Genomic DNA, 19,140 nt, shown 5'->3' with positions numbered 1-19,140 from the left:
CCTGTATCCCCTACAGTACCATGTCTTCGTATTTTTGGCTCATTTATTAATCATATGGTTTGTTTGCTTTTTAATTAATGATTTTTTTAACTATTGAGGTTTCCTAAAAACATCTTTATTGAAACATTTTTCTTTTTTTAAAGATATAATTCACATACTATAAAATTTACACTTTGAGAGTATACAGTTCAGTAGTTTTTAGTATATTCAGAACGTTGTGTGACCAACACTACTACCTAATTCCAGAACATTTTCATCACTCCTCAGAAGAAACCATTAGCAGCCATTTCTTGCTTAATCTACCCTCTGGCAACCATGTCTACTTTCTGTCTCTACAGATTTACCTATTCCTACTTTCTTTTTATTAATGTTTGCATGGTATATCCTTTTCATCCTTTCACTTTCTTTTTTTTTTAAATTTTATTTATTTTTGGCTGCACTGGGTCTTTGTTGCTGCGCACAGGCTTTCTCTAGTTGTGGCAAGCAGGGGCTACTCTTTGTTGCGGTGCGTGGGCTTCTCATTGCTGTGACTTCTCTTGTTGAGAAGCACAAGCTCTAGTCACATGGGCTTCAGTAGTTGCAGCTCGCAGCTCGGTAGTTGCGACATGCAGGCCCTAGAACGCACAGACTGGCTTTAGTAGTTTCAGTGTGTGGGCTCAGTAGTTGTGGTGCGTGGGCTCTAGAGTGCAGGCTCAGTAGTTGTGGCCCACGGGCTTAGTTGCTCCACAGCATGTGGGGTCTTCCTGGCCCAGGGATCGAACCCGTGTTCCCTGCATTGGCAGGCGGATTCTTAACCACTGCACCACCAGGGAAGTCTCTCATCCTTTCACTTTCAACCTGTGTAAATTGTTATATTTGGAGTAAGTTTCTTGTAACAGCATGTAGTCATTAAAAATTTTTTTTCAGTCTTGTAATTGGTGTAGATCATTTACGCTTAATGTAATTATTGATATGTTAGGACTCACGTCTGCCTTTTTTTTTTTTTTTTTTTTCCCGGTACGCGGGCCTCTCACTGCTGTGGCGTCTCCCATTGCGGAGCACAGGCTCCGGACACGCAGGCTCAGTGGCCATGACTCACGGGCACAGCCGCTCCGCGGCATGTGGGATCTTCCCGGACCGGGGCACGAACCCGTGTCCCCCTCATCGGCAGGCGGACTCTCAACCGCTGCGCCACCAGGGAAGCCCTGTCTGCCATTTTTGTCCATTTGTTTTCTCTGTTTTTTTAATACATTTATTTATTTACTTTTAGCGCGTTGGTGCACACAGGCTTTCTCTAGTTGCTGCAAGCAGGGGACTGCTCTTCGTTACAGTGCACGGGCTTCTCATTGCTGTGGCTTCTCTTGTTGCGGAGCACAGGCTCTAGTCACACGGGCTTCAGTAATTGTGGCTTGCGGGTTCAGTAGTTGTGGCTTGCGAGCTCTAGACCACAGGCTCAGCAGTTGGGGCGCACGGGCTTAGTTGCTCCACGGCATGTGGGATCTTCCCGGACCAGGGCTTGAACCTGCTTCCCCTGCATTAGCAGGCAGATTCTTAACCACTGCGTCACCAGGGAAGCCCTGTTTTCTCTGTTTTTTTGTTCCTATCTTTTCCTGCCTTCCTGTGGGTTACCTGAACATTTTTTTAGAATTTCATTTTGTTTTGTCTATACAGTGTTCTTGAGTGTATCTCTTTATATAGCTTTTTAGTGGTTGCTCTAGGTATTACATTATATATACTTACCACACTCTGCTGGTTTTATCATTTTGTTAATTTGAGTGAAGTGTAAAAATTTTACCTATTTTTATGTCTCTTTTCCTACTCTTATTTATAATAAACTTGTCTTAAATATTCTTCTACATGTTTTGAGAACCACATCAGATGTTAAAAGTTTTGCTTCAACTGTCAAATACAATTTAGAAAATTCAAGAGGAGAAGGAAAATGTAGTATGTTTTCCAGTATTTTTACTCTTTTCATTGTTCTTTATTCCTTCCTGATTTTCCAAGATCCCTTCTCTGTCATTTCATTTCTATTTATAGAACTTCCTTTAGCCATTTTGTTAGGGTAGGTCTCTTGGTGATAGAATTCATTAGTTTCCCTTCATCTGAGAATATCTTAATTTTGCCACTTATTATTAAAGGATATTTTTGCTAAATATAGAATTCTGAGTTGAAAGTTCTTTTCTTCATCTCCTGAAAAATATTGTGCCTTCTGGCCTCCCTTTCTGATGAAAATTTGCTGTCATTGGAATTCTGTCTCCCGCCACTCCCCTTAAAAGAGGTATTGTTTCTCTTGCTGCTTTGAGGATTTTTTGTCTCTAGTTTTCAGCAGTTTGACTGTGTATCTGTGCACAGATTTCCTTGGGTTTATCTTGTTGGGAGTTTTCTCACCTTCTTAAAAGTATAGGCTTATGTCTTTTGACAAATTTGGAACCTTTTCAGCCATTATTTCTTCTAGGACTTCTTCTGCTCTGTTCTCTTTGTCTTCTTTTGGGACTCTGAAGACACTTTTGTTAGGTCTGTTGCTATTGTGGCATAGCTCTGTGAGGCGCTTTTCATTTTTTTTTCTCTCCATTGTTGAAATTGGGTGTTTTCTATTGCTCTTTAATTTTGGTGTTTCTTTCCCTGTCCTCCTCATTCTGCTGTAGAGCTTATCTATAGAGGAGTTTGTTTTGTTTTGTTTTTTGGTTATTGTATTTTCAGTTCTAAAATTTCTGTTTTGAGCTGGGGAGGAATGAAAGATGGGAATAGCTCCAACTTAAGGAGCCACAATCCCACTATTCTAACAGAGGTTCTGTAACTTGTCTTGATAGATGCTTTTCAGTTTGTTCTGTGCCTTCAGTTAATTTCAGAACTTTGAAATGGTCAATTTTCATTGTTTAGCCAGTATTTTTGCTGCTTTTCTGGAAGAGTGGGTTCAGCTATTTAGGAAGTTGATTTGTTTTCTTTCAAGTGTTATTAACTCATATCGTATATACATTACATATATATTTTATATATGAATTTGAATCTATTGCTGTCATCATTCATTTGATGATCAAATTGCCTCATTCTAGACCAATGAAAGTTCTTTCAGATTGGTTCCTGTGTTCTTTGGATGTGATGTCATATATCTTTGATAGTTCTAGTCCTTGCTTTCTGGTATAATAAGATTCCAAGGTACCTCGTGCACATTTCCTGCCCCAAGCTTGCAATTTGCCATTTCTCTGAGGAGCTCTCTTTTTTTAAGTGGATATGATATTTACAGTCTACAATCCAGGTGCTGGGGTGCTCATTGATAGCAGATTGCCATTTCTTCTAGGTCTTATCCATAGCGATGGCTAGGAAATACACGTCTTTTGAAGAGAAAAGAAAATCAGATGGCTTCATCTGATATTTACAATTTTAATTTAAAATTACAGGGTTTTTATTTCTTTGATTTTATATTCATGTCTCTTTTCTTTTAGAAATGTGTTGTTTTGTAATGTCTTTAGTATCATCACTTATTTGTTTTTATCCTATAATATTCATATAATTTTTTCACAGTAACAATACCAACCTTCCAAATATCAGTAGGATAATAGTGTATAGTTTAAGATTTCTTTATGTTTTTGCCTTTAGATATATTCCACTTGGGTTTGTAGTCAAAATTTTGTATTTTATTAATGACTTAAAGGAATCCTGTTTTCTTTGCGGTTTTGACACCACCAGTTAGGCATATTTAAGTTCATTTTCAGTTTTTAGAATTTTTAATTTAAATGTTTCTGAATTGTGTAAAGTATATACATAGTTACAAAGTCAAAATTATATAACAACATTCCCACTTTCAGCCTGATAGTATTCATCCTTTTTATTCTTCTCCATATATATAACAAGTTTTATTACTTTTTATTCTATTTTTCATGTTTTAAAATGTAAAAAGATATGTGTGAGCATTTACATATATATTCATCTCTCTCTCACCTTATACAAAAACTAGAGCTACAATAAAAACTGCTGTGTGTTTTGCTGTTTCACTTAGTGTATACTGAAGATTATTCCACATCAGTATATGGAAATCATTCTCATTCTTTTTTACAGATGTATAGTACTGGATGTATATACCGTATTTTATTCACCCTGTTCCTTATTGATGGACATTTGGGTTGTTTCCAGTCTTGGCATTACATATAGTACTGCAATCAGTAGCTTTGTACATATGTCTTTTTGTATTTTTGCCAGCATATCTTTGGGATAGATTCCTAGAAGTGGGATTGCTGAATCAAAAGGTAAATACATATGTAATTTTGCTAGATATTGCCAAGTTCTTTCACTGGGGTTGTGTCGTTATGCTTTACCTGCTTGATTACCTGCCTCACCATGGAGTGTGTTGTCAGACTTTGGAATTTTTTCCATCTGATATCTCAGCGTAGTTTCCATTTGCATTTTTTTAAAATGAATAAATTTGCACACGTTTCCATATGTTTAAGGACTATTTGCATTTTTAAAAAATAAATTCTCGGGACTTCCCTGGTGGCACAGTGGTTAAGAACCCGCCTGCCAATGCAGGGGACACGGGTTCAGGCCCTGGTCCGGGAAGATCCCATATGCCACGGAGCAACTAAGCCCATGTGCCACAACTACTGCACCTGCGCTCTAGAGCCCACGCCACAGCTACTGAGCCTGCGTGCCGCAACTACTGAAGGCTGCACACCTAGAGCCCGTGCTCTGCAACAAGAGTAGCCACCACAATGAGAAGCCCATGCACCGCAACAAAGAGTAGCCCCTGCTTGCTGAAACTAGAGAAAGCCCATGCACAGCAACGAAGACCTGACGCAGCCAAAAATAAATAAATAAAATAAATTTATTAAAAATAAAATAAATAAATTCTCTTTTCATGTGTTTTGCTGACTTTTCTATCAGATCATTAGTCTAGTTTCTTCTCAGTTTTTAGGTAGTTTTTGATGAATGAGAGACTTTAGTCCTTTCATTCACTGCTTTTATTGTTGTTATTGTTTATTTTTAAATCAGCATGCTCTTTGAGGGACTAGGGTTCTTGCCAAGGACCATGAATATGAATGTCCAGCCTTGTTGTGTTTTAGTGATGGAAGTTGACTTTCTACTGGCTCATACTTCCAGGATGCTCCCAATAAAGTCTTTGTTGGTTTGTTGTATTTCTAGGGAAAATTTTCAAATACATAGAAATGAAAACAATATAGGAAACACCCACGTACCTACAATGCAGAATTTAAAAATTAATAAATAATAAATTAACATTGTCCAATATTTGTTTTCATTTTCAAAATTGCGGTAAAGTATCCATAACATAAAATTGACCATTTCAGCCATTTTTAAGTGTACTGTTCAGTGGCATTACATTACATACATTCACATCATTGTGCAACTGTTACCACCGTCCATCTCCAAAACTTTTTCATCTTCCCGTACTGAAACTCTGTACCCGTTAAACACTAACTCCCCATTCCCCTCTCCCCCCAGTCCTTGGAAACTACCATTCTTCTTTCTGTCTCTATGAATTTGACTACTCTAACTACCTCAAGTAAGTGGAATCATAGAATATTTGATCTTTTGTGGCTGGCTTATTTCATTTAGTGTAATGTTCTCATGGTTCATCCACATTGTAACCTGTAGCCTGTGTCAGAATTTCCTTCCTTTTTTTTCAGAGATGTGGTGCTTTTTTTATATATATATATAAATTTATTTATTTATTTTTGGCTGCATTGGGTCTTCATTGCTGCATGAGGGCTTTCTTTAGTTGTGGCGAGCAAGGGCTACTCTGCGCTGCGGTGCACGTGCTTCACATTGCGGTGGCTTCTCTTGTTGCAGAGCACGGGCTCTAGGCATGCAGGCTTCAGTAGTTGTGGCACGTGGCCTCAGTCGTAGTGGCTCATGGGCTCTAGAGCTCAGGCTCAGTAGTTGTGGCGTACGGGCTTAGTTGCTCCGCGGCATGTGGGATCTTCCCAGACCAGGGCTCAAACCCGTGTCCCCTGCATTGGCAGGCGGATTCTTAACCACTGTGCCACCAGGGAAGCCCCTCCTTCCTTATTATGACTAAATAATATTTCATTGCATGCATATAGCACATTTTGTCTATCCATTCATCTGTTGATGGACACTTGAGTCAGTTACTTCCGCCTTTTGGCTATTGTGAATATTGCTGCTATAAACATTCATGTATAGATATCTGTTTGAGTCCCTGCTATCAGTTCTTTTGGGTATATACCCAGAAGTGGAATTGCTGGATCATATGGTAATTATATTTTTAATTTTTTGAGAAACCACCAAAAATTTTTCCACAGTGGCTGTACCATTTTATATTCCGAGACCAGCAGTGCACAAAGATTCCAGTTTCTCACAGCCTTGCCTACACTTATTTTCTGCTTTTTTGATAATAGCCATCCTAATGAGTGTGAGGTGGTATCTCACTGTGGTTTTGATATGCATTTCCCTAATGATGTTGAACATGTTTTCATGTGTTTTTTCATTTCTTAAATCATAATACAGTTTAAGGCTCTTTTGTACTTTCCTTCTAATCTTCTTTGCTTCCCTCCCTCCCCAAAGGTAGCACTGTTAATGTTGATGTATATTCTTCCCATCCTTTTTTTATACTGTTATTGATTTGTATTTATAAACATTATATTGCAGTTTTGTTTTGAAGCCTAAATTGTATCTTGTGCTTTTCATTCTGCACCTGCTGTTTTTACTTGATGTGATTTTTTTGAGATTTATATATGTCAATATAGTTCATTTATTTCAGCTGCTATATGTAGTAGTACTCCGTTGTAGGATTGCCATAATTTATCTATTCTTCTACTGATTGCTTCTGTCTGTTGCTGTTAGAAACAGTGCTGTGGTGAGCATCCTTGTATTTGCCTCCTTGTGTTTGTGTGAAGCACAGGCTCCCCAAGGGTATACTCATTCAGCAGCTGTTTATCACAGACTTCCTAGTGACAGGCATTGTTTTGGGCAGTGGGGATAGTCAGTGAACAAAACCCTGCTCTTAGGGAGTTTATGTGAATTGGGATTATTGGATTCCAATGAAGTGTTTGAATCTTTGCTCACTCATCAAAAATGTATTGAGTCTCTGCTGTGACAGAGATGTAGGAGTGACCAAAACAAAGCTCCTGTCTTCACAGAGTTTATTGTCTAATGGGGAAGATAAAAAGACATGGTATGCTTGTAGGTAGGAATGAATGCCATGAAGATAATGAAAGCAGAGGCTGGAGGTTTCTACTTTAGATGCACACTGATGGAAGGCCTTTCTGGTGGAAGGCTTTTCTGGAGAGGTGTTGAGTAGAGGCTTGAATGACGTAAAGCTGTCAATGACAGGGGAATGAGTCTAAGCGGAGGAAATAACAAACGCAGAGACTTTGAGGAAAGAACATGGTTAGAGAGGAGTGGCAAGAAACTCAGTGTCCCTCGAGTGCAGTGAGCAAATAAGAGGCTGGCTGGGGATGCAGAGTCAGGGTCGGGAACTAGGGGTCAGATCACATAGGGCCTTTGCAGTCTCCCAAATTTTAGATTTTATTGTGTGATTAAAAGGTGAAAGGTATTGTAGTTAGACCTTGCACTTAGAGAGATAGCAGTAGAAATGGTGGAAGGTGATTAGATTTGGGATATCTTTAAAGGTAGTACCCAGAATTTTCTGATGGATTGGATGTGAGATGTGAAAGAAAGGGAAGAAAGTAAGGATAACGCCACAGTTTTTGGATTGAGTCAAAATATCAACCATTGGTAACTTTTACTCAGTTGGAGAGTACTAAGGAAGAACAGATTGAAAATTTAAGTTTGAAATGCCTATTAAGGATCTCAGATATTTGGCATTAGATACTAAATTACAGTCCAAAGGGTTTATAGTAGTTACACTCTCACCAGCTTTATGTGATCTATTTAGGTGAATCCCAGATAGATCCCAGCAGGAGACAGCATGTCACACTCTATGGTGTTGAGATTCATTGACAATCAGTGCACTAAGGGAACCTGCTATTTAAAAAGAATACTTAGTTATTTTGTGTGAAAAGTCAATTAACTTGTGAAGTAAATTGTAAGTTAGGTTTACTAAGTTTATGTTTTTATACCTTAAGTTTTTTTTAAATTCAGCCTTACCTGTTTTTGTGTTGTTTTTAATTCCAGATGCTGGATCTGGAGTGGAAGAAGTGGAATTAAGCTGGGAAGACTATCTAGAAGAGACAGGATCCACAGCAGTTCCCTACGGGTCTTTTAAACATGTGAGCGGTGACTATATTGCTTGACTTACTATATTTCTTTTCTTTGACTCACTGCACCATCAGTAGAGAGTTTAGAGTTATTTTAAGGTAGAATACTTGAGAGAATTTGAGTGCTTTTTCTTTTTCCCCCCTGTTGCCACTTTTATTAAGAAAACTTGACATATTCTAAAACCCTTTTGGTTTTGTGTATTTTTTGCCACTCGATGCCAACCTGTCTTTTTTGACCAGTCATGAATATTCCTTTATTTTTGTCAAAAAAACCCCAAAAACCTCTTCAGTTGAAGAAAATGATTTATAGTCTGGTACAGGCAGACCTTGGAGCTGTTGCGGGTTCAGTTCCAGACCACCACAGTAAGGCAAGTATTGCAATAAAGTGCAAGTCACACGAATTTTTTGGTTTCCCAGTACATATAAAAGTATGTTTAAACTATACTATAGTCTGTTAAGTGTGCAATAGCATTATGTCTAAAAAAAGTACATACCTTAATTTAAAAATACATTATTGCTTAAGAGTGCTAGTCATCACCTGAGCCTTTAGTGAGTAGTCTTTGTGCTGGTGGAGGGTGTTACCTCAATGTTGATGCTGCTGACTGGTCAGGGTGGTGGTGGCTGAAGGGTTGGGGGGGCTGTGGCAGTTTCTTGAAAAAAGACAACAGTGAAGTTTGCCCCATGGATTGACTCTTCCTTTTACGAATGATTCCTCTGTAGGTGCAATGCTATTTGATAGCATTTTACCCATAGTAGAAGTTCTTTCAAAATTGGAGTCAATTCTCAAGCCCTGCCACTGCTTTATCAACTAAGTTTATGTAATATTCTAAATCCTTTGTTGTCATTTCAACAATCTTCACAGCATCTTCACCAGGAGTAGATTCCATCTCAAGAAAGCTCATCCATGAGAAGAAACTCCTGGGACTTCCCTGGTGGTCCAGTGGTTAGGATTCCACAGTGCCAATGCAGGGGGAATGGGTTCGATCCCTGGTCGGGGAACTAAGATCCCACATGCTATACGACGTGGCCAAAAGATTAAAAAAAAAAAAAAAAAAGAGGAAGAAGAAGAAGAAACTCCTCGTTTGTTCAGGTTTTATCATGAGATTGCACCAATTCAGTCACATTTTCAGGCATCACTTCTAGTTTTCTTGCTGTTCCACCCCATTGGCAGTTACTTTCTCCACTGAAGTCCTGAACCCCTCAAAGTCATCCGTGAGGGTTGGAATTAGCTTCTTCCAAACACCTGTTAATGTTCATTTTGACCTCTTCCCATGGATCACAAATGTAATTAAAGGCATCTAGAATGGTGAATCCTTTCCAGGAGGCTTTCAATTGTTAGATTCATCAGAGGAATCACTATAGCAGCTACGGCTTCATGAAATGTATTTTTTAAGTAGTCAGACTTGAAAGTTGAAATGACTTCCTGATCCATAGGCTGCAGAATGGATGTTGTGTTTGCAGGCGTGAAAACGTTATTAATCTTGTACATTTCCATCAGAACTCTTGGGTAACCAGATGCATTGTCAGTGAGCAGTACTATTTTGAAAGGAATCTTTTTCTGAGCAGTAGGTCTCAACAGTGGGCTTAAAATATGCAGTAAACCATGTTGTAAACAGATGTGCGGTCATCCAGGCTTTGTTTTCCCATTTATAGAGCACAGGCAGGTTAGATTTAGTATAATTCTTAAAGGCCCTAGGATTTTTTCATGGTAAATGAGCGCTGGCTTCAGCTTAAGCTCACCATCTGCATTAGCCCCTAACAAGAGAGTCAGCTTGTCATTTGAAGCTTTGAAGCCAGGCTTTGACTTCTCTGGCTATGGAAGTCCTAGATGGCATTTTCTTCCATCTTCTTCCAAGATAAGGCTGTTTCATCTACACTGAAAATCTGTTGTTTAGTGTAGCTACCTCCATCCATTATCTTAGCTAGATCTTCTGGATAACTTGCTGCAGCTTCTACATCAGCACTCGCTGCTCCACCTTGCACTTTTATGTTATAGAAATGTCCTTTTTCCTTCAACCTCATGAACCAGCCTCTGCTAGCTTCACACTTTTCTTCTGCAGCTTCCTCTCTGAGCCTTAATAAAATTGAAGAGAGTTAGGGCTTTGCTCTGGACTAGGACTTGGCCTAACCATAAACCTGAATCAGTATATGGTGAAGGGCTGCCAAATATAGTAAAAATCAAGCATGGATATAGGAAGATGTTGAGAAGGGATGGCTATGACTAGCAGATCATGGGCAAAACTGGTAGAACTCAGAACTCTAGAGCAATGGTAATGTATGTCCAAGCCACCGGCAAGAGTTTTACATAACCAAGTTTGGCACGAAGGAAGGAGGGAAGACAGGGCTGAAGAAGGAATTAGAGATAAACCACGTTTGCAAAGAGGAAGAGTGTAAGATAGTGAAAAAGCCTTCCTCATGGTGCATGTCTGGTGGAGAGAAGAACCCCCACTGTGGGAAAGGCACTAAGCTTTACCTGGGTCTTCAAGAACAAACGCATCAAACTGATTGAGGAAGGGATGTAGGTAGGAGAGGGGTAGGAATACATGCTGGAGCATCAGAAGTCCCCTACAGTTGGGGGAAGGTTAGGATCACTGAGAAGTTTCCACCCCCAAGACCAAGGGACACAGAATCTCACAAGACTGAGGCTGAATCTCAGAGAATGCTTGTCCCCCACTACCAAGTTAGAAAATTGTGGGTAGTAGAGGTCTCTTTGTGGGGGAGAGGCAAGAGTGTGGAGAGAGAGAGAGAGAGAGAGACAGTCACAAAGAGAAGTGTAGTTACAACAGAGGTGTAGTCACAAAGAGAAGATCTAAATGTGAGGGTGGAGCAGCTAATGTTGAGGGAAAAAACCGTATAGCAAATGAGCCTACAGCATAAATACCAGACAGTGCTAGTGGAATCTGAAGCCTATGGTACACTGTGAATAACTGTTAGCAACAATAAAACCCAAACCCAGCTCTACTCCTAACTAGATTGACTTAACCTTCTCTCTTGAACTTAAGACCTAAGAAGAAACATGCTCATTTCCGGGAGTAAATACTATGTGTCTTAGTCTTGACTGTTCTACCCAGGATGTCTAGCTTTCAACGAAAAATCATGAGAGACACACAGAAGGAAGAGAAAAACAGCAAAGTGTCAAGAGGCAAAGCATTCAATAGAACCAGACTTGTATGACCCAGATGTTTAAACTGTCAGAGAATTTTAAATAACTGTGATTAATACGTTAGAGGCTCTAGCAGAATAGGTGGACAACATGCATGAACAGAAGAGGAATTTCAGCAGAGATGGAAACTATTCTAAAGAATCTAGTAGAAATGGAAAACATGGTAACAGATGAGTGCCTTTGACAGGCTCATCAGTTGACTTGACACAGATGAGGAAGAAATCAGTATACTTGAAGGTAAGTCAGTAGAAATCACCCAGACTGAAATATAAAGAGAAAAAAGTGGGGAAAAAACAGACTAGAACACCCAACAGCTGTGGACAATATTAAAAAAAAAGAGTGTAATTTGTGTGTAATTGGAATCTCAGAAGGAGAAAAGAGCAGAGGTGAGGAAGAGATGTTTGAAGGGATAACGGCAGACAATTTTCCAAAGGAAAACAAAGATACTACACCACAGATCAGAGAAGCTCACGCAATGCAAAACAGGATAATTAATAACAATAAAATGCATCCAGACACATCATATTCAGACTGCTGAAATCCAAAGGGAAAGAGAAAATCTTGAAGGCAGCCAGAGGAAAAAAAGACACATTACATATAGAGGAACAAATATAAGAATTATAGTGAAATTTTTTTGGGAAACTATCCAAACCAGAGCACAGTGGAGTAAGATCTTTAAAGTGTTGAAAGAAATGAACCTATCAACCCAGAATTCTTCCCTCAGCAGAAATTTTTTCGAGAAGTGGAGGAGAAATATAGACCTTTTCAGGAAAACAAAAATTAAGAGGTTTCATTATCTACAAAAAAGTATTAGGAAGTTCTTAAGGCAGAAGGAATTTGAAATAAGACAGAAACTTAGATCCACAGAAAGAAATAAAGAACAATAGAAATGGCATAGATGTAGCTAGATATAAAGTTCATTGTTTTCCTTATTTTTAGTGTCTCTAAAAGATACCAGTTTGAAACAAACAAAAAAATGGTAGCAGTATATTGTGTGTTTATAGCATATGTAACTATAGTAGCACAAAGGATGAGGAGGGAGGATTTGGGAGTATATGGTTGTAAGATCTTTGTGCAGCACATGAAGTGGTATGGTATTATTTGTAAGTAGACTGCAATTAATTAAAAGATGCATATTGAAAACACTTCAGTGTTAAAGGTTTTAAAAAAATTAACTTCTTCCTCAGTGTTGTACAACCACTAACATTCTCCATTTCCACAACTTTTTCATCATCTCCAACAGAAACCCTGTATTCAGGGTTTCTCCCCTGGGTGGCTCCTCCCACTCTCCTCCCCCAGCCCTTAGTAACCTCTATTATACTTTCTGTCTCTGTGAATTTGCCTATTGCACATAAGTGAAATCATACAATATTTGTCCTTTTATGTTGGCTTATTTCACTTAGCACATCATTATACTTTTAAAAACTTTTTTAGTGGTTGCCCTTGTTTTTGCAATATACATTTACAACTAACCCAAGTTCTCTTTCAAGTAACACTATACCATTTCATGGATAGTGCCAGTAGCTAATATCAGAGTATTCCCAATTACTCCCTCCCAGGCCTTATAACATTGTTATCATTCGTTTCACTTACGCATAAGCTATAATCACCAAATAATTTGTTGCTGTTATTAGTTTGAACAGTTATCTGTTAGATATATTAAGAATAAGAAAAATTAGATTTTATCTACGTTGATTCTTTTATATGTTTATTATATATTTATTCATTTATTCTATTGCTCTTCCTTTATGTAGATCTAGTTTCTGACATATATCATTTTCCTTCTTTCTGAGGAATGAATGAATGAAGTTTCCCAGCCGCGCTGTGTGGCTTGCGGGATCTTAGTTCCCTGACCAGGGATTGAACCTGGGCCCTCGGCAGTGAAAGCGTGGAGTCCTAACCACTGGACTGCCAGGGAATTCTCTGAAGAATTTATTTTAATATTTCTTGCAAGAAATATTACTGGCAACAAAGTTTCTCAATTTTTGTTTGAGAAAAGTCTTTTATTTTGCGGAGTGCAGAATTCTAAGTTGGTGTCTTTTTTCTTTACGTAATTTAAATATTTCACCCCACTATTTTCTTACTTGAGTGTTTTCTTAAGAGAAGTCTGATGTAATTTTTATCCTTGCTTCTCTATAGGTAAGGTATTTTTTTCTCCTCTGTCGTCTTTCAAGAGTTTTTTCTTTGTCTTTGTTTTTCTGCAGTTTGAGTATCTTATGCCTAGGTATAGATTTTTTTGTGTTATTTATACTGCTTGGTATTCTCTGGGGTTCTTGGATCTGTGGTTTGGTATCATTAATTTTGGGAAATTCTCAATCATTATTGCTTCAAATATTTCTTCTATTCTTTCTCTCTTTTCCTTCCAATATTTATAGTACACTTATGTCACACTTTTTATAATTGTCCCACAGTTCTTTGGTATTCTTTTCCAACTTTCTCATTCTTTTTTCTCTTTGCTTTTCAGTTTTGAAAGTTTCTATTGACATTTTTTCTAGCTCACACATTCTTTCCCTGGCTGACCCCAGTCTTGTGGTTGAGCCCATCAAGGAATTCTTCATTTTTGTTAGAGTGTTTTTGGTGTCTGCCATTTCATTTTGATTTTTCCTCGGAGTTTCTCTCTTCTTGCATCACCCATCTGTCTACTTTTTTCATTTAGAGCCCTTATCATATTAATCAGTTGTTTTAAATTCCTGGTATGTTACATCTCTGCCATATCTGAGCCTGGTTCTAATGTCTGCTCCGTTTCTTCAAACTGTGTTTTTTGTCTTTTAGTAGCTCTGTAAGTTTTTGTTGAAAGCTGGACATACTATACTAAGTAAAAGGAATAGAAATAAATAGGTCTTTAGTGTTTTATGTTTACCTGGATAGAAGTTAGGTTGATTTTACCGTTTGTTGTAGCTATAGGTGTCAGAGGCTAAAATTTACTTTGGTGTCATTTATTTTGTCTCCTCTGTTTTACAGGAGCCCTCTTGATATGGTGGTAAGGTGTGAGGAGAGCAAAAGCATTCTCTAGCCCTGTGAACTGGTCTCAGTGTTTTAGTGAACCTGAGTTGTGCATATCCTTTCCCCTATTTTGGAGGCTAGAGGGGGCTGGAGTTGGGTGTTTCCCTTACCTTAGATCAGGAAAACTCTGGTAAAAGTTTTGGTAAAACTAGTTGATTAGGACCTAGTAAAATAGTTTTTCTTGAGGGTTAGTCTTGTTAAGAAGAGCAGAATGCTTTGGATGTATTTCACAATGCTACTTTATTCTTCCCTCTGCCAGAAGTACTAGGAGATTTTTCTCTGATCTTTATTGTGAAAACCTGGTAGGACTCCTGGGCGGGGCGGGGGGGGGGGCGGTAAACTCAGAGAAGTCTGTGGGCTGCCCTGAGACTGGGCCCCCATGGAGTTTTTACCTCTCAATCTTGTCCGTACTGAGCCTCTAGCAATTCATTAATTACAGTTTGAGGTTTCCTACCCTGGTTTTAGTCCTGCAGAGGTTTCTGCTCTGTCTAGTATGTTGTAATTCTCTGTATCTGTCTGTCTGTCTCCCAATTTTGAGCACAGCAGTTTTGCCCTATGACCTCAGTTCTCTGCTGGATCTAAGAAGAGTTGTTGATTTTTAGTTTGTTGAGGTTTTTTTTCTTCTTAGGACAGGAGTTCCAACATGCAAAAATCCTTACATGTCAAATTGAAACCCAGAAGTCCTGTATTGTTTTTCTGTTCTCTGTTTTATTTATCACTACTCTAATCTTTATTATTTCCTTCCTTATGCTAGCTTTGGGTTTCATTTGCTCTTCTTTTTCTAGTTTCTTTGGAAGTAAAGTTAGGGTGTTGATTGAGATCTTCCTTCTTTTTTAGTGTAGTCACATACAGCTACACATTTCCTGCTTAATGCTGTTTTTGCTGCCTCTCATAAATTTTGATGTATTTTTGTTATAATTTGTCTCAAAGTATTTTCTAATTTCCCTTGTAATTTCTTCTTTGATCTATTGGCTATTAAAGAGTGTGTTTCATATCCACGTATTTGTGAATTTTCTAGTTTTCCTTCTGTTATTGAGTTCCAGTTTTATTTCATGGTGATTAGAAAAGATACTTTGTATGATTTGGTTTTTGGCCTAAAATTATGGTCTGTCCTGGAGAATGTTCCATGTACATTTGAGAGGAATGTGTATTGTTGTTGAGTGGAGTGTTATCTATATGTCTGTTAGTTTCTAGTTGGTTTATACTCTTGTTCAAGTCTTCTGTTTCCTTTCTGTCTGATCATTCTATCCCATATTGATTGTAGGGTACCAGTTTGTTTAGAGATCAGCACAACCTTGATACCAAATCTAATAATATTTCAGGAAAGGAAAATTACAGAGACATGTCACTCATGACGACTAATGCACAAATAGCATAAAAAATAATACCAAACTAAATGTAGCTATATTTAAAAAGGATAGTACATTAATAAGTCGATTTTTTCCAGGAATACAAGATGGCCTAAGTGGCTTAACATTTGAAAATCAATGAGTATAATTCACCATAGTAGTAAAGGAGAAAAATCACATTATCATCTCAATATATAAAGAAAATTATTGATAAAATTCCACATCCACTTATGATAAAACTCTTAGCAAACTACAGATGGGAATTTCCTTAATTTGATGAAGTGTATCTATAAAAAAATCTACAGCAAACTTTATTAATGGTAATATGATACATCTTTCTTTTTAATATGGAACAAGACAAAAATCATGCTGGTTAACATGATTTCTGTTTGATATTGTTTTGGAGGATCTAGCCAATATAATAAGGTAAGAAAAACAATTAAAATGTATAAGAATTAGGAAGGAAGGGAAAAAGTCATTATTTGCAGATGAATAAAATAATTTACAGCTATATTATTAGAATTAATGAGTAATTTTAGCAAGATTTTTAGATACAAGGTCGGTATAAAAAGCCTTTTATTTCTGTATACTAGCCACAAACAGAAATGGAAACTGAAAGATGTGATTTACAATAACATAAAAAACATCAAATAGCTAGGAATAAAATGTAAGAAATATTTGCAAAGAAACTTCAAATATTTATATAAGTTAAAATGAAGGAATATACCTGTTCATCTATTGCAAGACTCACTATTGTAAAGATGTCAGTTCTCCCCAAATAGATCTGTAGATTGACTGCAACCCAAGTCAAACGGCAAAAAAAAATTTAAGTAGAAATTGACAAACGGATTCCAACAAGTAAAACCTGACCCCTACCTAATACCACACACAGAGATTAACTCAAGGTGGATATTAGTTCTCAATATAAAAGGCTTCTAGAAAATAATATAATAGTATATCTTATGACCCCTACGGATAGGGAAAAGTTTGTTTAAAAATATAGAAAAACCATTAACTTTTTAAAGGAAAAATATTGATGAATCAGAGTATATTAAAATTAATAACTTATGTTTATCAAACAACACCATCAAGAAAGTGATATTTGTAATACAAGTAATTGACAAACTGTATCCAGAATATTGACTCAATTAAAAATTGGCAAGAAATTTAGGCATTCCCTGGAAGAAGAAATCTAAATGGCTAATAAATAAAAAGGTTCTCAACTCTATTAATAATCAGAAAATGCAAATTAAAATTACAGTGAGATAATATAATACGTGTTTCAAAATGGTTAAAATGAAAAAGGTAGAAAATACAGTAATGTTGGTTAGAATGTTAAGGCAGAAGGATTTCTTGTATACTACTGGCAGAGTACATTGGTATAGCCACTTTGGAAAATATTTGTCTTTTTATTATAGGAATCCATGTAGGTATGCATCAAATGACATACAAAACTATTCATATAATTATGAGAATATTATCAGTAGTCTTCCAAAACTGTGACCTACCCAGAGTGCCTACTATGAGGAGCATTAGAATGGATAAATTATGGCATATTTGTATAATGGAATACTATACAGGAAGGGGAAGACATAAAGTACTGTTACATGCAACAGCACAAATGAATCTCATAAGCAATGTTGGACAAGAGAAGCGCCACACAGAAAAACATTCATACTGCATAATTTTGCTAACATAGTCCTGTAACACAGGCAGTGTTAAACTGTAGTGTTATAAGTCAGGATAGTGATTACCTTTCAGGAGTACAGCAGGTTAGTGATTAGAATGGGGAGGAATTTTACACAGAATGCGGACTTTCCCTCTCTGGCCTCTCCTTTCCAGGAGCCCCCTCATTTTCTAGTGGTTATCATGGCCACATTGCGCTTAGTTGTCATGTCTCCATCGTCTCCGCCAGCGTGGGACAGTTCCTCATTCTCTCTCTGTCTTTCATGGCCTGGATACTTTTGAAGCACATATCATATACCAGTTACTTTGTAGAATGTTTCTCAATTTGCGTTTGGGTTTTCTCATGATTAGCTTGAGTTTATGCATTTGGCAAGAATGTCATAGAAATGATGATGTGCTTTTCTGGTATGGTATCAAGGGTATATGATATCGATGTTTTAGGACTGGTGATGTTAACTTTGATCCGGTAGTTAAGGTGGCGTCTGCCAGATTTCTTCACCGTAATGTTACTGTTTTCCCTTTTGCGACTAAGAAGAATTTTGTGGAGAGAACCTTTGAGATTATGCAGATATCATAGTCGTCATAGTCATTTTGGCATCCACACCTCTGATTTCAGATCAACACCACAAGATTCATTCTGGTTTTACCTTTTTCTTTTTAAAATTTTATTCTATTTTATTATTATTATTATTTTTGGCTGTGCCATACGGCATGCAGGATCTTAGTTCCTTCACCAGGGATTGAACCCATGCCCCCTGCAGTGGAAGCGTGGAATCTTAACCACTGGACTGCCAGGGAAGTCCCATTCCCCTCTTCTTATTTTTACTTCTTTCTCCCACAGTGAGAAACCTGGCTCTCATTATCCATAATATATTTATTTAATTTTAGTATACACATACAGGAATTCCAGAATTGCAGACCCCTAACTTTGTGACCGTATAATTTATCATCTAAATTAGGACACTTTGGAGAGAGATAAGAGGCATTATTATTATTCAAGAATAACAGGTGTAAACACAGACTGTTTTAGGGAAACTGGGAAATATGGCTCCTTTTGTATGGTACATATTATACTAATTTATTATCAGTATAACTTATTTTTGTCCTTTACCTTTTCTAGCTTCATAAATTTTCTTCTGAATGATCGAGAAATCACTCTTGAAAACTTAATGTGTTGAAGGTTGTTAAAATGGTGAACATTCAGTGATTTGTATACTTAATAGAAAGCATATTCTATAATCATAATAGACTGCTTTGGTGGAATATTGAGTTCTCTTAAAGCTCCTTCAGAGTCAGATGGAACAGAGCAGCATTGCTAGTCCCTGTTTTGTTTGGATCACTCCTGTGAGTTAGAATTGGAATTTCTCAGGTTTCCCTTGAGAAGATTTTATTGCATTTAGTGCTTCAGAATTGTAAGTCTTAAAGAATGTTGGCCAAAGAAGTATTCATTTGAGATGTTTTTCTGGTGGTTAATAACATTTCCCTGTTCAGGTGGACACACGTTTGCAGAACGGATTTGCTCCTGGGATGAAACTGGAGGTGGTTGTGAAAACCGATCCTGAAACCTACTGGGTTGCCACCATCATTACCACCTGTGAGCAGTTGCTCCTCCTCCGCTACGATGGCTATGGGGAGGACCGGAGAGCAGACTTCTGGTGTGACATCAGGAAGGCTGACCTCTACCCCATTGGGTGGTGTGAGCAGAATAAGAAGACCCTCGAAGCCCCGGAAGGTAATGCGATACTTCGTATCAAGGCGTGATGTGGTA

At 37.6% G+C, this 19,140-nt stretch overlaps 1 protein-coding gene across 3 annotated transcripts in view; it reads left to right on the top strand.

Annotated features, from left to right (window-relative positions):
* SFMBT1 (Scm like with four mbt domains 1) overlaps positions 1–19,140 on the top strand; it is a 132,535-nt gene that overhangs the window by 76,224 nt on the left and 37,171 nt on the right. For all 3 annotated transcript variants that reach the window (XM_029242392.1, XM_029242394.1, XM_029242391.1), the window contains exons 3-4: positions 8,089–8,183; positions 18,864–19,104. In XM_029242392.1, coding sequence (XP_029098225.1) covers positions 8,089–8,183; positions 18,864–19,104 — 336 coding nt within the window. The remainder of the gene's footprint in view (positions 1–8,088; positions 8,184–18,863; positions 19,105–19,140) is intronic.

Source organism: Monodon monoceros, unplaced genomic scaffold, assembly GCF_005190385.1.
Source record: "Monodon monoceros isolate NGI ecotype Baffin Bay Population unplaced genomic scaffold, NGI_Narwhal_1 Super_Scaffold_3, whole genome shotgun sequence".
NCBI classification, from domain to species: Eukaryota; Metazoa; Chordata; class Mammalia; order Artiodactyla; family Monodontidae; genus Monodon; species Monodon monoceros.
The sequence above is the reverse complement of the archived record's forward strand: the minus strand, read 5'-3'. Positions and strand labels throughout refer to the sequence as shown.